This window comes from Mustela putorius, unplaced genomic scaffold (genome assembly GCF_011764305.1).
Source record: "Mustela putorius furo isolate JIRA1106 unplaced genomic scaffold, ASM1176430v1.1 tig00537227_pilon_pilon_pilon, whole genome shotgun sequence".
NCBI classification, from domain to species: domain Eukaryota; kingdom Metazoa; phylum Chordata; class Mammalia; order Carnivora; family Mustelidae; genus Mustela; species Mustela putorius.
The window spans coordinates 43,709,943-43,727,738 of NW_025422368.1; the positions used below are offsets into that span (position 1 = coordinate 43,709,943).

At 40.3% G+C, this 17,796-nt stretch overlaps 1 protein-coding gene across 1 annotated transcript; it reads left to right on the forward strand.

The window, feature by feature from the left end:
* Positions 1-409: 409 nt before the first annotated feature.
* Positions 410-5,766, forward strand: LYZ (lysozyme). Its single transcript, XM_004752454.3, has 4 exons — positions 410-592; positions 2,777-2,941; positions 3,932-4,010; positions 4,786-5,766. The coding sequence occupies exons 1-4, from the start codon at positions 457-459 to the stop codon at positions 4,850-4,852; spliced, it is 447 nt and encodes a 148-aa protein (XP_004752511.2). The 5' UTR covers positions 410-456; the 3' UTR covers positions 4,853-5,766.
* Positions 5,767-17,796: the final 12,030 nt, after the last annotated feature.

Here is a 17,796-nt window from a genome sequence, read left to right on the forward strand (position 1 = left end):
TGGGGAAAGAGTACAGAAAATAATTTTAAGTGAAAAAGATAAGGACAACGTAGTGAATGCAAAATCAAAAATTGGAGCTCTTTTTCTGTTGTGTGAAATGTTCATTCGGGATTTTTTTTTCTTTGTATTTGTTCAAATTCATAATAAAATAGGAGACAGTTCCTGGTTTGGAAACTGTCCAACTTCCCATTTCTTCCTGAGCCAGGTCTTTAAACAATGCCATTTCATCAGTTTCCTGTAGGTTAATTCTTAGAACATCAGAATAGCTCCTTTCAAATGTTAAAAAAAAAAAAAAGAGAGAGCTTTAATGTCAGTGAACCAATAAAGAGTTCCTGTTTTTCACATCTCCCAAAGGGTGGAACCCCCAAACCACCAGGAGAAGAAGGAAGTTAAAAGATGTTAAATACCGAGGACTGCTCTCCCTGGTCAGCCCGGAGGTCTGGCTTCCCAGTCAACATGAAGGCTCTCCTTCTTCTCGGGATTCTCTTCCTCTCCGTCACCGTCCAGGGCAAGGTCTTTGAAAGGTGTGAGCTGGCCAGGACTCTGAAAAGACTTGGGCTAGGTGGCTACAGAGGTGTCAGCCTGGCCAACTGTAAGTTAACTTTTTCCTACTTGCAAATGATTAGCCAGGTGTGGGACAGATAGAGGATGAATAGTAGTAAAGAGGCTTTGAGTATATGGGCTTCTTTTATTTCTTCTGAGGGTCTGTATACTTACAGTGGTGAAAAATATCAACTTGTTTCTTTAGAATCAGATATGCCAGATGAAGGGATGAAAGCAGGGGAGGGCAAAAGCCTCTGCCATTCCAAGTAAGTACAACAGGACCCCTTGTGCTCTTCTAGTGCCACAAAATTTGTCAGTTGCCTCAGACTCCGTGGCCCATGTAGGCTGACTGGAAGGTTTGTCTGAGCTCCTGGAATATCTATCAAGTCCTTGGTACTTGATGACGGGCCTTTCCTTTTTTTTTTTTTTTTTTTTTTTTAAGATTTTATTTATTTATTTGACAGACAGAGATCACAACGAGGCAGAGAGGCAGGCAGAGAGAGAGGAAGGGAAGCAGGATCCCTGCTGAGCAGAGAGCCCGATGCGGGCCTCGAACCCAGAACCCTGGGATCATGACCTGAGCCAAAGGCAGAGGCTTTAACCCACTGAGCAACCTGGGCGCCCCGATGACAGGCATATCCTGTGTGGAACTTGGTTCCTCGGGTAATGAGTCTAGAGCAATGAATATTTTTCTCGGCCGTGACATTGGATTTTTAGCAGCAACCCTACCTTGAACTCTCAGTGCAAGGGCAGTCGGAAACTATTTCCCCTCGATTACTGTTTATATAAGAATCCCTGAAATGCAGCTTGTTATGGTCTTTTATTATTCTTTTTTTTTTTTTGATGATTTTATTTATTTATTTGGCAGAGAGCACAAGCAGGGGGAGCGGCAGGCAGAGGGAGAAGCAGGCTCCCTGCTGAGCAAGCTGAGCCCGATGTGGACTCCATCCCAGGACCCTGGGATCGTGACTTGAGCCAAAGGCAGATGATTAACCAACTGAGTCACTCAGGCGTCCCTATTATTCTTACTCAGTATAGTTTATTAACTATTGTTCACTCTCTTCCACATAATTCAAGATATGTCTGAGCAAAAGTTACTGTATATTTTAGTTCATATTTGTCAGTGTGATCACTTGTATTTTCCAGGTTGAATTCAAAAATTTCTTCTCAATAACTACTTTTGAATGAACGAGTGGATGGATGGATGAAATAGTCTTTCCTATTGATATCTCTTTTTTTTAGATTCTTGATTTGATAACCAAATTCACCTTTAGATATCTTAAGAAAATTTATTTCTCCCAGAAAATTCTTCTTTTTCCTAATACAAAGCAGGTTTCCATCAGCATATGTATGTATCTGCTATTAATTATATAAATCCACTCAACAACTCTGTTGCTTTTTCCATTCTAGGCTAAATCTTGCCTGAGGGATGGGAGCAGAGGAAGGGTAATAGCAATGGAAGAAACAGCTATTTTAATTTTTTAAAAAAGATTTTACTTATTTATTTGAGAAAGAGAGAGAGCAGGAGTGCAGTAAAGGGCAGAGGGAGAAGAAGACTCCCTGCTGAGCAGGGAGCCTGACGTGGGGCGCAAACCCAGGACCCCAGGATCATGACCTGAGCCGAAAGCAGACCCTTATCTGACGGAGTCATCCAGGTGCCCCTATTTTAATATTTTAAAAGTATGTTATCTAGTTCATCAGTATTACAAAATGATCTGCTAACAAAAGGATTCTCCCTAGAGGGTTAAAATATATTGGGGGGCACCTGGCTGGCTCAGTTAGTGGGGCATGCAACTCTTGATCTCAGGGTTGTTAAGTTCAAACCCCAGGTTGGGTGTAGAAATTACTTTAAAAAATAAAACCTTAGGGGCACCTGGGTGGCTCAGTGGGTTAAGCCGCTGCCTTCGGCTCAGGTCATGATCCCAGCCAGGGTCCTGGGATCGAGCCCCGCATCGGGCTCTCTGCTCAGTGGGGAGCCTGCTTCCTCCTCTCTCTCTGCCTGCTTCCCTGCCTACTTGTGATCTCTGTCTGTCAAATAAATAAATAAAATCTTTAAAATAAAAATAAAAATAAAAACTTAAATATAGATATATTTTTTTTTACAAAGAAAACACACCTTTCTACTTACAAAATAAGTCATTAATGAAATAGAATAGCAAAATAGAACGGATTATGGTCTGTGAAATACATAATGTGGTGTTGATGTTTCTTACTAAAAATACATTTTTTTCAGGGATGTGTTTGGCCAAATGGGAAAGTAATTATAACACAAAGGCTACAAACTACAATCCCGGAAGCCGAAGCACCGATTATGGGATATTTCAGATCAATAGCCGCTACTGGTGTAATGATGGCAAAACGCCCGGAGCTGTGAACGCCTGTGGCATACCCTGCAGTGGTAAGAGACACTATGTCTGAGTCACGGCACAGGAATCATCTAGTCACACGTATGAGAACAGAGGTTCAGTGCAAATGAACAAGTCTTAAAAGATTCATCAGGGTCCAAGAAAAACTTTATTTTAGTGCCTAGAAACTCTTTAAAATTCCTTTCCTAATTCCTTAAGAAATTAAATAGCTGATGATGTCATAAAAGTTCGTGTTTTCTAATGTACACCAGCTTCTAAAATGATCTATTAATTTACCGTAAATGAACACATTGATGCTTTGTTGAAAACAATGCCGCTTCTCCCACTTTCTTTGGGGAGGTTTAGGGATAATTTGGATGTGTGGCTCTTTTCTAAAAATTGTTTTTACTTTTTATTTTGAGATGTCCTAAATATATAGAAATTTGGGGACTTTAGTATAAAAAACAGTCATATGCTCATCACATACTTGAACAGTTGTTAACACTTTGTCATTTTTACCTTTTTTATATGTATGGTGGTGGTGATTTTTTTGTTTTTGTCGAATGATTTTTTTTTTAAAGATTTTATTTATTTATTTGACAGAGACACAGTGAGTGTCTGTGTCTGGTGCCCCATTGCTATGAAATGTCTTGTGCATACATCTTTGGGTACATTTTGAAATCATTTCTTTCGGCTAGATTTCTGAAAGTAGGACTCTGATTTAAAAATTACTAGTCTGTGTTTGGTTTTTTTGTTTATTCTTTTGTTTTTACAGTGCCTGGTGAACAGAGAACCTTCTGTCACATTAGTTAACAATTCCAGAGCTTCCCATGACTTTGGTAAATGAGAAACAAAATGTTTTGTTCCATGCCAAATGGGATAGAATGAAGAAAAAATTTCCCCCAACATCTACAGATAAATGGACTCTTGGAAAATAATTTTAATGTTCTTTCCTCCTCCTAAGAGAATAAAGCTGACTAAATCTTAACTTACAATGAAATTTCTATGGCAGTTGTTTTCATTCCTCACCACCTCTTTTTCAGATTTGCTGAAAGATGACATCACTCAAGCTGTAGCATGTGCCAAGAGAGTTGTCAGGGATCCAAATGGTATTCGTGCATGGTATGTTTAAGCATTAAGGTCCGGGGGTGGAGAAGGGGGTGGTGTAGAGAGGGAGGGTGACTGGGTGGCTCAGCTGGTTGAGCTTCTGAATCTTGATTTCGCTCAGGTCATGATCTCGGGGTCCTGGGGTGGAGCTCCGTGTTGGGCTCTGCACTGGGCATGAGCCTGCTTAAGATTCTCTCTCTCTCTCTCTGCCCTTCCTCTTCCCTCACTCCACTCTCTCTTTCAAAAGATTAAATAAATAAATAAGGACAGCTATTTTGCCCTAGTGGTAAGAGAGAAGTGAGAGAAGATTTTCAAAGACTGAAGTATGGTAATGAGAACTGAACGTTGCAACTTTAGACTTGACCCTAAGCAATGAATTAGGTAGAAAAAACTGTTTCATCTGATTTAGAATCTTAACTCTTTTCCTCTTCGATTTATTTTAGAGGATTTCTGGAGTTTTTAAGATTCTCAACATTCTACCAGTTCGTTGTCTTATCTTGAAATTACTTTCGGAGTTAAGTAAATGTGGAAAGCACTTTGCAGTTGCTATTATAGAATGCGTAGATCAACGTTCATGTTCAGCATCCTGTTCTCTAGTGAGGGCTTTGAGGGGAAGCAACATACTTGGTGTACATACCTCCCTTTAATAAATAACAATACTTGAATCTTTCTGTAGCCTGTTGTCCCTTTACCGGTAAAACACTCTGTTCTCCGAGAGGATTTGAAGTGTATCTATTACAAGGAAGGTATGTTCTAACCTTACCAGCGTTTATTTCACTTTTCTCCACAGGGTGGCATGGAAAGCACACTGCGAAAACCGAGATGTCTCTCAGTATGTTCGGAATTGTGGAGTGTAACTGTGGAGTTTTCCTTCTGCAGCTCATTCTGTCTCTTTTTCATATTAAGGGAGTAGTAGTAGTTGAGTAAAAGGTCACATTACCATCCTGTCAAACAATAACACTTCTACAGAAGCAGTAACAAAATATAGTCTTTCTTCTAAAAGGCTTCATGTTTAAGAAATGTGTTTATTATTATTTGATAGCCTGTAACATTTTTCAGTTTGCTAATAGAAATAATGCTGGTGAAAACTTACCTAAAGTCTTGCCTATCAAATACATCTCCAGTATATTCAGTTCTTAAAGAAATAAACCCAACTTAATCTTTAGTACTCCCCAATAGTTCATAAAAATGTAACAAAAGATTATCTTAAAAATAAACTGATCTTAGGCAAAACTCTAGCTAAATAGGCATCTGTTCAGTCATCTCCAAAAGCAGGAAAAAACAAAATGAAACAAAACAAAACAAAAAAACCACAACAAAGCAAACTGAAAAACTACAAAACAAACAAAAAACACACTCTCTGTTGGGCAATATAAAGTTTGAAAAGGAGCAGAATGCCAAATGGCTAAAAGTGAAGAGAGCCTGAATTAAGAATTTTGTTTTTCTAAAGAGTGACCTTGGATTAAATATTTTCTCAGAAGTGTTGCTTTCCTACTGCTTTAAAAATAAGTTGACAGTTTATATGTCAATCTATTTTGGCTCTTTAAAGAACTCTTCTATGCATCTTTCTGATCATGAAGGAATATAAAGAAGGATTAGAGGAGCTGTTGCTGTTCTCTGATTTTATTAACTTAGATTTGTGCATTATGACTAAATGCTGAGGCAAATGACTTTGCAAGTATTGAAATAATTGCTGATTAACCACTGGTGTGAAATTATGCATTTTATGTTATAAAAATAATACAAACATCATTAAAAGTTTTGCAACTCATAACTTGTCTGTCTTTGTTTAGACCCAACTAGTGTCTATGAAGAAAAAATATGTGTATTCAAAAAAGAATTATTTGGTACTCTTAATATACCTTATATCTTTACCTATACCCAAAAAGCTGGATATTGCTGGGGGAAAATTCTACACGCATTCTGAGGGATCTCACTTTACTTTTTTTAAGATTTTATTTATTTATTTGAGTGAGTGAGAGAGAGCAAACATGAGCAGGGGCGGAGGGGTGGCCAAGGGAGAGGGAGAAGCAAACTCCCCGCTGTGTTAGGAGCCCCCCGTGGGGCTCGACGCTGGGCTCGACCCCAGGACTCTGGGATCATGACCTGAGCCAAAGGCAGATCTCACTTTGATAACCACAAATCTTACATGGGCCCTCTGTCTGCAAGGTCACCTGAGTCACTCCTCTGCACTCCTGTGTTGGTGTCCCCACTCTCCAAAGGGGAGAGTTTTACTTCTCTTCCTCTCTCTTCAAAGCCCTGGCACACACATCCAACTGCTTACCTTCCACCCTCTCTGTTCTCAGTAGATGACCTGGCCTCATACTACGCTGAGAAAATAGAAGCAAACTCATACGAAATTCTCCCCTCCTTCCCACTGTGACAGCGGTCACACTTCCCCTGGGCCCACCCTCTCTTCCTTTGCTTTGGCCAATGGCAGAGTCTCCACATGCAATCTTGGATTGCATCCCTTTCACAGCTCCTTTAGTGGAGTGTTTCCTGCACCCTGAGTTTCTCTTTGCTGGATATCCCCTGCCATTGTACAAAACGTGCTGGAAAACTTGCATCTTAAAAAACCTCCATTACCCCCACACAAGCGTCTAACTACATCACTCTGACTTCTGGGATGACAGATCCATGCCACACTGACTGCATATCCTCATCTCTCATTCTCTCTTCGAACCTTCTTAACCTGGCTGCTGTCCTCAGTCAGTTGAAACCTCTCCCTTCAGCGCTCCTCCTGTGGCTCCCTGGGGCCAATTCTAGTGATCTCTGTTCATCTCACATGATCTTAGAGCAGCACTTGGCTAAGTGAACCACTTCATCCTTCTAGAAAGCTTTTTCTCCCTCACCTTCTCCTCCTTCTGGTTCACATCTCGTCTCACAGATTCCGCCTTCTCAATCCTTGGCTGGCCTTCCTTCTGCTATTTAGATTCTAACTGAGGTAGTGCTCTAGCATTCAAGACTATAGCCGTTTGATAGACTACATGTCTTACTCATTTATTTACTTGTCATCTTTTTTTTTTAAAGATTTTATTTATTTATTTGACAGACAGAGATCACAACGAGGCAGAGAGGCAGGCAGAGAGAGAGGAAGGGAAGCAGGCTCCCTGCCTAGCAGAGAGCCCGATTCGGGGATTGATCCCAGAACCCTGAGATCATGACCTGAGCCGAAGGCAGAGGCTTTAACCCACTGAGCCACCCAGCCACCCCTATTTATTTGTCTTCTTGCTACAATATCACTTCTAAAATAAGAGATGTTTCTCACTTTTTAAGGACATTGAAATAACTCAATTTTCCTTAGGACTTATAAGTACAATACAAAGGCCTTAATTTTCCCAAGCAGTTTGAGGGTAAATTCATGCCCATGTGACCCTGAGTCCTTCAATGTGTGATTCCTACATAACCTCAAAACAGCACCCAAATCTGGAAGTGAACATCGATACATTATTACACCTAATCTTTAGATTCCATTCAGTTTCATCCACTGTTCCCTAAGTTCTTCACAATAGAAAGATCTAATTCAGAATTATGTGTTATAGGGGCACGTGGGTAGCTCAGTTGGTTAAGCGGCTGCCTTGAGCTGGGGTTGTGATCCTACTATGGGCCTAGGATAGAGTCCTGCATCGGGCTCCTTGCTCAGCAGGGATCCGGCTTCTCCCTCTGGCTGCCCCTCCCCTTGCTCTCTCCCCACTCTGTGTCAAATAAATGAAATCTTTTTAAAAATTATACGTTGCTTGCCATTTTTTTTTCCACTTTCTTCATTCTGGATCATTTCTTCAGTTTTTTTCCTTGACTTTGATGACTAACAATTTTGAAGACCGCAGAACAGTTACGATGCAAAATGTCTTAAAATTGTTTTGATGTTCTCTTGGTTAGGTTAAGTTGTGCATCTTTGGCAAAAATACACAGAGGTGATCTGTGCTGTTCCCATTGTATCCTCTCAGGTACCACGCACTTTTGAAATGTTCTATTACTTGATGGTGTTTACTTTGGTCATTTGATTATGTGACCCCCTCCGTGAAGTACGTGGGAAGGGGTAAGTTACTTTGAGATTGTTCCTTATCAGGTTTTCAGTTCATGCATTTATTTATTGTATCAATATGGGCCCATGGCTTCCTATTTTATTCAAGTTATAGTGAACAATCATCTATTATTATCATTTATTTTGATGTTCATATTGTTCATAATTTGGCTTGTAGAGCCTCTCTGCAAGCTAGCTTCTGCGTCATTTCGCCATGTCCCCATCATTCTTGAGCACTTTCTTGTTTTGCAGTACAGGATGTTCTAAGACTCTTCCTGTTCTTTACCTGCTCCAGCCCTGGAATCAGCCATTTCTCCACAGAGCACTAATTCCTCATAGTGGATAATGGTATTTATTTGTTTATTTATTTATTTATTTTTAAAAATTTAAGAGAGGGTATGTGGAGGGGCAGAGGGAGAAGGAGAGGGAGAGAAATCTCCAACAGTTTCCCTGCTGAGCGTAGAGCCAGATGCAAGATTTGATCTCATAACCGAGATCATAACCTGAGCTGAATCAAGAGTCCAGTGCTCGACTAACTGAGCCACCCAGGCACCCCTGGACAATGGTATTTGAAAAACAAGATCTAGACACTAGAGTGTCTCTGTTTCCAGGCCACACCTGTGGATGGAACTAGAGGATATATGTATTTACACAATTGATCACTTTATCTATTTATATTGAATTCATATCAGTATCTCCAATTCCAGTCCCACACCACAAGGTTCATTCTAGTTTTCTCTTTCTCCACGCTTCTCTGATAGTGAGAAACCTGGCTTCCATTGTTCTTAATGGCTTTCAAATGTATCCTTAGGACATGTGTGTATTTGATCAATTTGTCTGTATGTAATCAATCTCCCAACACTGCCATGCCATGGAATAGACCCTCTCTACTCAGGCTGTGATATCCTTCTTGGCTACCCCTTCCTCCACATCTGTACACTCTCTTAATCATGTTACCTCTCTGACACACCATACTGGGTCACTGTCCTAATAGGAAGGAGGGCAGAGTTTTTTACTCTTGTTTATACCCATATTCCAAACACCTGGAACATAATACGTGCTCCATAAACAGTTGAACCCATGATCCTCTTTCTGAGGTTCCATGATGACCCTCTCAGGATTTTTCTTACTCTTCAGGCCTACACGATTCCAGTAAAACAGCTTTTGGGATCCCAAGGGTCAAGTCTCAAGACTGTGTGGATGTAATGGGTAGATCAGCCATGGGAGGGCAGTAGAGGTCCCCAACACAGGCGCAGCCTTTGGCTTTCAGATTCTGGAGCCATTCTAATATGATGAAACTCAGAAAAAATACGGGTTTGTTCAGATCAGGTCACCCAAAGGTGTATAAAGAATGGGCCAAGGTAGGGGAGAGAGACTTGAGAGTGACAGCTCAGATGCAGAGATGGGTTATATCCAGGAAGCACGAGATAGCTCGGATAACAACACAGGATAACCACTGGATAACAAAAGAGGCTGATTGAAGAAACAAACACAGATTAGCAAAAAAGTTGGCTGAAGAGGGAAAGCAATGCTTGTTGGAGATGTTGCTTAATGTTTGTGATAACTGTCATTTCTTATTTACACCTGTTATTTTCATACAATCAAGTTCTCGAACTAAATTTCTAATTTGGGAATGGAATAAAAATCAATATTAATGTTTGATTTTTTTTTAAGATTTTATTTATTTATTTATTTATTTGACAGAAAGAGAGATCACAAGTAGGCAGAGGCAGGCGGGGGTGGGGGGCGGGAAGTGGGCACCCCGCTGAGCAGAGAGCCAGATGTGAGGCTCCATCCCAGGACCCCGAGACCACGACCCCAGCCAAAGGCAGAGGCCAACCCATGGAGTCTTCCAGGCGCGCAAATGTTTGATCATTTTTAAGAGAAACTCATTTTGTATTTACTTAGTTTTACCACAGGGTATTATTTGAAATGCAGAATGATGCTCCAGATGATAACTTAGCTCTTTATGTGGCACTAATTATAACTAAGCCCTGAACACATTTCTTGTACTTCTATTTAGTGGACTCATTTATTCTTTTTTAAGACTTACCTATTTTAGAGAGAGAGAGCACAAGCAGGAGGGGCAGAGGGAAAGGGAGAGGGATTTCAAGCAGACGCCCTGCTGAATGCAGAGCCTGACTTAGGGCTCAACCAGTGGGGGTCGGGGGGTGGGGGGGTGTCAATCTCACAACCCTGATATCAGGACACCAGCTGAAACCAAAGTCAGGCACCCAACTGATTGTGTCACCCAGGCGCCCATAGTGGACTCATTTAAAAAATATTTACTTAGAAGTTGTGAAAAGAGGGCACCTGGGCGGCTTAGTTGTTAAGCCACTGCCTTCAGCTCAAGTCATGATCCTGGAGTCTCCAGATCAAGTCCCACATCAAGCTCCCAGCTCCATGGGACATCTGCTTCTCCCTTTGACCTTCTCCCCTCTCATGCTCTCTCACTTTCTCTCTCTCTCAAATAAATAAATAAATAAATAGAATCTTTTAAAAAAAGGTCGTGAAAGTTGTGAAAGGAAATTAATAAAAATTGTAATTAAGAGTGATTGTCATTCATAGTTTTCCAATTAAATGCATGTCTATTATGCAATTGTATTTTTTCAATCATTTTTAAATTTTTTTAGCTTTTCTTTTTAAAGATTTTATTTATTTATTTGACAGACAGAGATCACAATTAGGTAAAGAGACAGGCAGAGAGAGAGGAAGGGAAGCAGGCTCCCTGCTGAGCAGAGAGCCCTATGAGGGGCTTGATCCCAGGACCTTGGGATCATGACCTGAGCCGAAGGCAGAGGCTTTAACCCACTGAGCCACCCAGGTGCTCCTCATTTTTCATTTTAATAAGGTTATAAATCCTCAATATTTAGAGTCAGCTCCACAAAATTTATGAAAGATGTACCTCCTCATTTCTTCCCCCTTACATGCAACTGCTTTCTGCTCTTTTAATGTTTGTTTTTTTTTTAATATTTACCATCATGCTTTTAAGTGTTAGGCTTATATTGCTTTTTCTTGGACTATTAGGATGCTGACTTTCCTGGACTATTAGGATGCTGACTTTCCACTATGGAAGTTAAGGATTAGGCTCTATTTCCTCCTCCTCAATCTCCATCATACATGGCACCCTTCCCCAATGCTCATCCTTCCAATGTAATTATACATTTTTGTTAGGCAAATACTCAGTATTTACATAGTCACAAATACAATTATTTTCTTATCTAGTGAAAGATTGTATTTTCCCTAGAGCTAATAAGTGCATGGCTCTTAAATTTGCTCAGTATTCTGTGTATCTCATTGGTTTACTTCCCAAACTCTAGATCTAATATTTAAACGTTAAGTATTAAGTATTTTTTTTTAAGATTTTATTTATTTATTTGAGAGAGAGAGCAGGAGAGAGGAGAAGGTCAGAGGGAGAAGCAGACTCCCCATGGAGCTGAGCCTGATGTGGGGCTCAATCCCAGGACTCCGGGATCATGACCTGAGCTGAAGGCAGTGGCTTAACCAACTAAGCCACCCAGGTGCCCAAATATTAAGTATTTAAATATTCTCCGAAGCTTCAGAGCAGCTGGAATTTTGTCAATTTTATCCTTTTCTTCTTGTTTATTAATTTATTGAAGGTATCTCTACACCCAATGTGGCCTTGAACTTATGACCCCGAGCTGGAGAGTCACATCCTCTTCTGACTGAGCCAGCCAGAAACCCCAATTTCATCTTTCTGAAGCAGTAATTCCCAAAGATTTCCCACCAAATCTAACTGGAACTGGTTTCTGTCTTTGCTATCATCCTGGCCTTGCTCTTTCAGCATCATCTTGGGACTCTCTTATCTCCGTATTTGATATTTATTGTGTTTCCTGTATTTCACAATTGCCTCCTTAGTTTGTTTCTTCCTTCTGGTGGGTCATACCTCCAGAGTCTTCCTGAGAAAGGGTTCATGAAAGGTACTTTTTTGGAGACTTAGCATGTCTGAAATTATCTTTGTTCTATTCACACACTTGGTTGATAGTTGGCTGGACATGGAGTATTAAGCTGGAATTAATTCTCTTTAGAATTTTGAAGGTGGTCTATTGAAATGGGACTACTTGCAGAACTGAGTCTAGGGAAATCCGTTGCTCCCTTAGATTACAGGGTTGCTACTGAGCCATCTGAAGCCATTCTGAATCTATAACCTGGAAGTATCTATGATCTCTTTCTCTCCAGTGTTGTGAAGTTCGAGATGATGTGCCTTGATGTGGATCTGTTTTCATTTTTTGTTCTGGGTGTTTGGTAGGATCTTTCAGCTTAGAACCTCGTAACAGGAAATGTACAAGAAAAACTTTCTTGAATCATATATTTATTATTTCTTTCCTTCCAGTTTCTTCATTCTTTTTGGAATTCCTAGCCCGGTCATCTGATGTAGTTATATGGAATGAATCGTATCCCTCTAAAATTCGTATGTTGAACGCCTAAACTCCCTGTGACTGTATATAAAGATTAGGCCTTTGAAGAGGTAATTAAGGTAATTAAATGAGGTCATAAGGCTGAGGTCCCAATCTAGTAGTCCTTTATAAGAAAAGGAGGAGACATTAATTATGTGTATGCACAGATAAAAGGCCATATGAGGACATATCAAGAAGGTCACTGTCTGCAAGCCAAGGAGAACAGCCTCAGGAGAAACCCCATCTGACAATGACTTGATCTTAGATGTCTAGCTTCTACAACTGTTAGAACATAAATTTCCATTGTTTAAGCCACCGAGCTGGTGGTATTTTGTTATGGCAGCCCTAGCAAACTAATACAGATGTTCTTGTGTTTTCTTCCCTCTTTTCCATTTCTTGTTTTTTTGTTCTACTTTCTGAGAGATTTCTTTGATTTTATCATCTGACCTTTTTTTTTTTTTTAATTTTATTTGTTATTTGTTTTTGGAGAGAGAGAAAGCAAGCACCTGTGGGGGGTGGGAGGGGCAGTGGGGATGGCAGAGGGAGAAGCAGACTCTCCGCTAAACAGAGAGCCCAATGCAGAACTCAATTCCAGGACCCCAGAATCATGATCTGAGCCAAAGGCAAACACCTAACTGACTGAGCCACCTAGGCACCCTACCATCTGAACTTTTAACTGATTTTTTTTTCATTTCTATCATATTTTAAATTTCCAATAGCTCTCTTTTGTTCTCTAAATGTTTTGTGTCATATTTACTATTTTTTATTTTATCTGAATATAGTAATAATAATGGTTCTGTTCTGTTTGTTTTTACGTTACTTCCCTATGTTTCCTCTAATACACCATTTTGTTTATTTTGAATTGTATCTTTCATATTAGAGGCATTTCTCAGTAATTTGGTAATCCTTGGTTGTCTGCTTATTAGGAGTGGAAAACTAAAAGTTTAATTTTGAGTTCTAAGAGCCTATATGGATTTGACTGTGCATACTTTGCTGAAGGATGATCAAGCTGTGTTGAGTTAGTTTCATCGGGATCCTTAGATCTCATCTCGTAGGCTGTCAGATTCCCCAGAAAAACCTCTTCCTATTGCCTGCTACAAAACAAAGGCCTGGTTGCTAGCATTTTAAAAGTTAAGTGAAGGACAGAGGTCCTGGCCTGGCAAGCCTATGTTTCATTAGTCTACCTATTTTCTGTATGGTATTCCTCCTTCAACTCTACCTAGTGTTCTCCAAAACAGAGACCATGTTTTTCCTGTTTTATTCCTTGGTGGTAAGTAAATAACAGGTAACTGCTTAATTATATTAATATTTCTTTTTAAAAGATTTATTTATTTATTTTAGAGAGAGAGGGAGAGACAGAGCACACGTGGGAGGGGAAGAGGGAGAGGGAGAGAGAATCTCATCTAAAGCAGACTCCACCCTAAGTGTGGAGTCCAAAGGGGGGCTTGACCTCAAGACCCTGAGATCTCCACCTGAGCTGAGACTAAAAGCCTGAGGCTTAACCAACTGTACCACCCAGGAAACAGACTCTCAATCCGTCTTTGTTAGCTTCTATCTTCCATCTCCTTCCCCTCATGTCCAGAGATTCCCCACAACTACAAATTCTTGAGACCTGGCGGGGAGGAGGAATGGTAATTAGCTTTGACTGCTCAGCTCTCAGAACTGCCCTATACCACCATTTGTAGTCCAGATTTCAAGATTTTGTGTTGCCTTCTCTCTCATTCTTCTTTTTTTTTTTCCCCTTCATTCCTCTTATCCTTACAGGTTTATGCATTTTTGAAAATTTCTTCACTTGCTTTAAAGGAGTTTTGGGAGAAGGCAAAAGTTGTGTAGTCAGTTCATTATCTTTTCACCAAATTTCCCAGTATGTTTTATGTATTTGCTTAATTTTGCTTTGTTAAATGTTATCTTACTTCAAACATACTTAGGGTAAGATTTTAAGCAAAGAATAAAAAATCCTCTGAGAAACAAGAGAAAAGCAGAAAGAAGAAAGCTAGAGTAATAAATTTAAAGGGCAAATTTGGTTTCCAGAGATCATTCTGATAGCCACAGTTTGAAAAAGATGAAATTTAGGTGAGGGTACAGGGAACAAAATATCCTGTATTGTGACATGAAGGATTTTGTAGGACAGTGTGCTTTAACAAATCTCACTGGTTTCAACCACCTTTGGAAAGTAGCCTCAAGTCTTCTTGACTTCTCCATTTTTCAGTTATTTACTATTCAACAAACTGATTATTAGGCACAAGAAATATTCACTAGGGCATACAAATACTAAGGTGAATAAGATACAATTATAGTCTTCAAAAATTATTAATATAGAACATGGTAAGTGTTACAATCCCTTAGCCACTATGGGAACATGGAGAAGAGAGTGACTAGCTATCTGTAAATCAGCTGGCAGAGAAACAACAGAAAAGCCACAAAATGGTTATCACAAAGGGAAACAGTGGATAGCGGAGTCAAATCCTGCCAGGAAGTCAAAGGAATTAAGGGAAAGTGGTTGATTTACTAATAGAGAGGTTTCAGTGAGGATGAAATTCAGAAGGTGATGGACTGAGGAACATATGGAAACAAATAGGAACTATCGAGAGCCTTTTCAAGGTTGACTTTTAAGGATAATACAAAAATAGAGATAGGCAGGATTAAAAATGGTTGGTAGGTTTGTGGGGTTTTTAAAAGATTTTATTTATTTATTTATTTAACAGGCAGAGATTACATACAAGTAGGCAGAGAGGCAGGCAGAGAGAGAGGAGGAAGCTCCCTGTTGAGCAGAGAGCCCAATGTGGGGCTCGATCCCAGGACCCTGGGATCATGACCTGAGCCGAAGGCAGAGGCTTTAACCCACTGAGCCACCCAGGCGCCCCGGTTGGTAGGTTTTTAATAAGAAAAGTTTTTTTCAAGTTTTTATTTAAATTCCATTAGTTAACATACAGTGTAATATTTAGAATTTAGTGATTCATCATACATACATATATCATACATACACACAATACCCAGTGTTCATCACAAGTGCCCTCTTTAATACCAATCATCTATTTAACCCATCCCCTGCCCACCTCCCCTCCAGTAAGTTTTTTCTCTAGTTAAGACTCTGTTTCCTGGCTTGCCTCTTCCCCCCATGCTCATCTGTTTTGTGTCTTAAATTCCACTTATGAGTGAGATCATATGGTATTTGTCTTTCTTTGACTGACTGAGAGGGAACGAGAGTGAGCGTGTGCACACAAGCGGAAGGAAGAGCACAGGGCAAGGGAGAATGAAAATCCTGAATCAGACTCCTTGCTGAGCATGGAGCCCAACAAGGGCTTGATCCCCGGACCCTAAGATCATGACCTGAGCTGAAATCAAGAGTTGGAGGCTTAAAGGACTGAGCCACCTAGGCACCCCTAGTTGATGGGAGATTTGGGCTCTTTCCATAATTTGGGCTATTATTGATAATGCTACTGTACACATCAGGGTGCATGTATCCCTTTGAATCCATATTTTTGTATCCTTTGGGTAATACCTGGTAGTGCAATTGCTGGATTTGGATATTTTTTTTTTTCTTTTCAGCGTAACAGTGTTCATTGTTTTTGCACCACACCCAGTGCTCCATGCAATACGTGCCCTCCTTAATACCCACCGCCTGGCTCCCCCAATCTCCCACCCCTCGCCCCTTCAAAACCCTCAGGTTGTTTTTCAGAGTCCATAGTCTCTTATGGTTCACCTCCTCTTCCAATTTCCCTCAATTCCCTTCTCTCCATCTCCCCATGTCCTCCATATTATTTGTTATGCTCCACAAATAAGTGAAACCATATGATAATTGACTCTCTCTGCTTGACTTATTTCACTCAGCAGGATCTTTTCCAGTCCCGTCCATGTTGATACAAAAGTTGGGTATTCATCCTTTCTGATGGAGGCATAATACTCCATAGTGTGTATGGGACCACATTTTCCTTATCCATTCGTCCGTTGAAGGGCATCTTGGTTCTTTCCACAGTTTGGCGACCATGGCCATTGCTCCTTTAAACATTGGAGTACAGATGGCCCTTCTTTTCACTATATCTGTATCTTTGGGGTAAATAACCAGTAGTGCAATTGCAGGGTGATAGGGAAGCTCTATTTTTAATTTCTTGAGGAATCTCCACACTGTTCTCTAAAGAGGCTGCACCAACTTGCATTTCCACCAACAGTGTAAGAGGGTTCCCCTTTCTCCACATCCTCTCAATGTGGTTTTAATTTGAATCTCCCTAATGGATAGTGATGATAAACATTTTTTCATGTATCTGATAGCCATTTGTATGTCGTCATTGGAGAAGTGTCTGTTCATATCTTCTGCCCATTTTTTGTTATGATTATCTGTTTTGTGTGTGTTGAGTTTGAGTTCTTTATAAATCCTGGATATCAACCTTTTGTCTGTACTGTCATTTGCAAATATCCTCTCCCATTCCCTGGGTTGCCTCTTTGTTTTGTTGACTGTTTCCTTTGCTGTGCAGAAACTTTTGATCTTGATGAAGTCCCAAAAGTTCATTTTCGCTTTTGTTTCCTTTGCCTTTGGAGACATATCTTGAAAGAAGTTGCTGTGGAAGGGTAGTTCTATTTTTAACTTTTAAAGTAACCTCCATACTGTTTTTTTTATTTTTATTTTTCAAGATTTGATTATTTTAGAGGGAGGAGGAGAGGAAGAGACATCTCCATCAGACTCCCAGCTGAGCATGGAGCCCAACACTGCAGCTGGATTCCACAACCCTAAGATCATGACCTGAGCCTAAACCAAGAGTCAGATGCTTAACCCACCGAGCCAGCCAGCCCCCCTTCCCCCATACTGTATTCAATGAGAAACATTTAAACCTAACTTTTATGGGAAAAACCCAAAGTAGAGGAAAAGCTGAAGATACAGGTGGAGTGGGTGTGATTGATGGAGACAAATCCTTGAAGAAGCAAAAAAGACTGAAGAACTGTTTTTAAACTGAAAGAAGATTCTCTCTTAAACAGAAGAAAAGGGATGGAAGATACTGAGCAAACCAAAGCTTATGTTTAGGTCTTTGGGTGTGGAGGTTTGTTTTCTCTATGAGATTACATGCAGTCATCTGATAAGAATGAGCGGGTTGATGCCAGAGTTGGAGGTTTGAGACTGGGTAAAATTTTAAAGTAACTAGGGGATAAAAAAGAGCGAGAACTTCTGGCAAGCATCTAAGGCTTCAACTGATTTGATTTCATTAATTTAGTGTATGTAATCTGCGCAGTTATGGGTGCCACTGAACAGGCAATAGGGGAAGGTTTGTGTCAAGTTATGGACCTTGGACTATAAATTCAAGAGTGTCAAAGAAAGCAAAGATAGGGGCGCCTGGGTGGCTCAGTGGGTTAAAGCCTCTGCTTTCGG

What these genes read in the sequence shown, in the direction of transcription:
- LYZ (XM_004752454.3), top strand. Translation starts at nt 457, where the DNA reads ATGAAGGCTCTCCTTCTTCTCGGGATTCTCTTCCTCTCCGTCACCGTC. An exon ending in AGGTGTCAGCCTGGCCAACT is followed by an intron (nt 593 to 2,776) that starts GTAAGTTAACTT and finishes CATTTTTTTCAG; the next exon opens with GGATGTGTTTGGCCAAATGG. An exon ending in CCAAATGGTATTCGTGCATG is followed by an intron (nt 4,011 to 4,785) that starts GTATGTTTAAGC and finishes TTTTCTCCACAG; the next exon opens with GGTGGCATGGAAAGCACACT.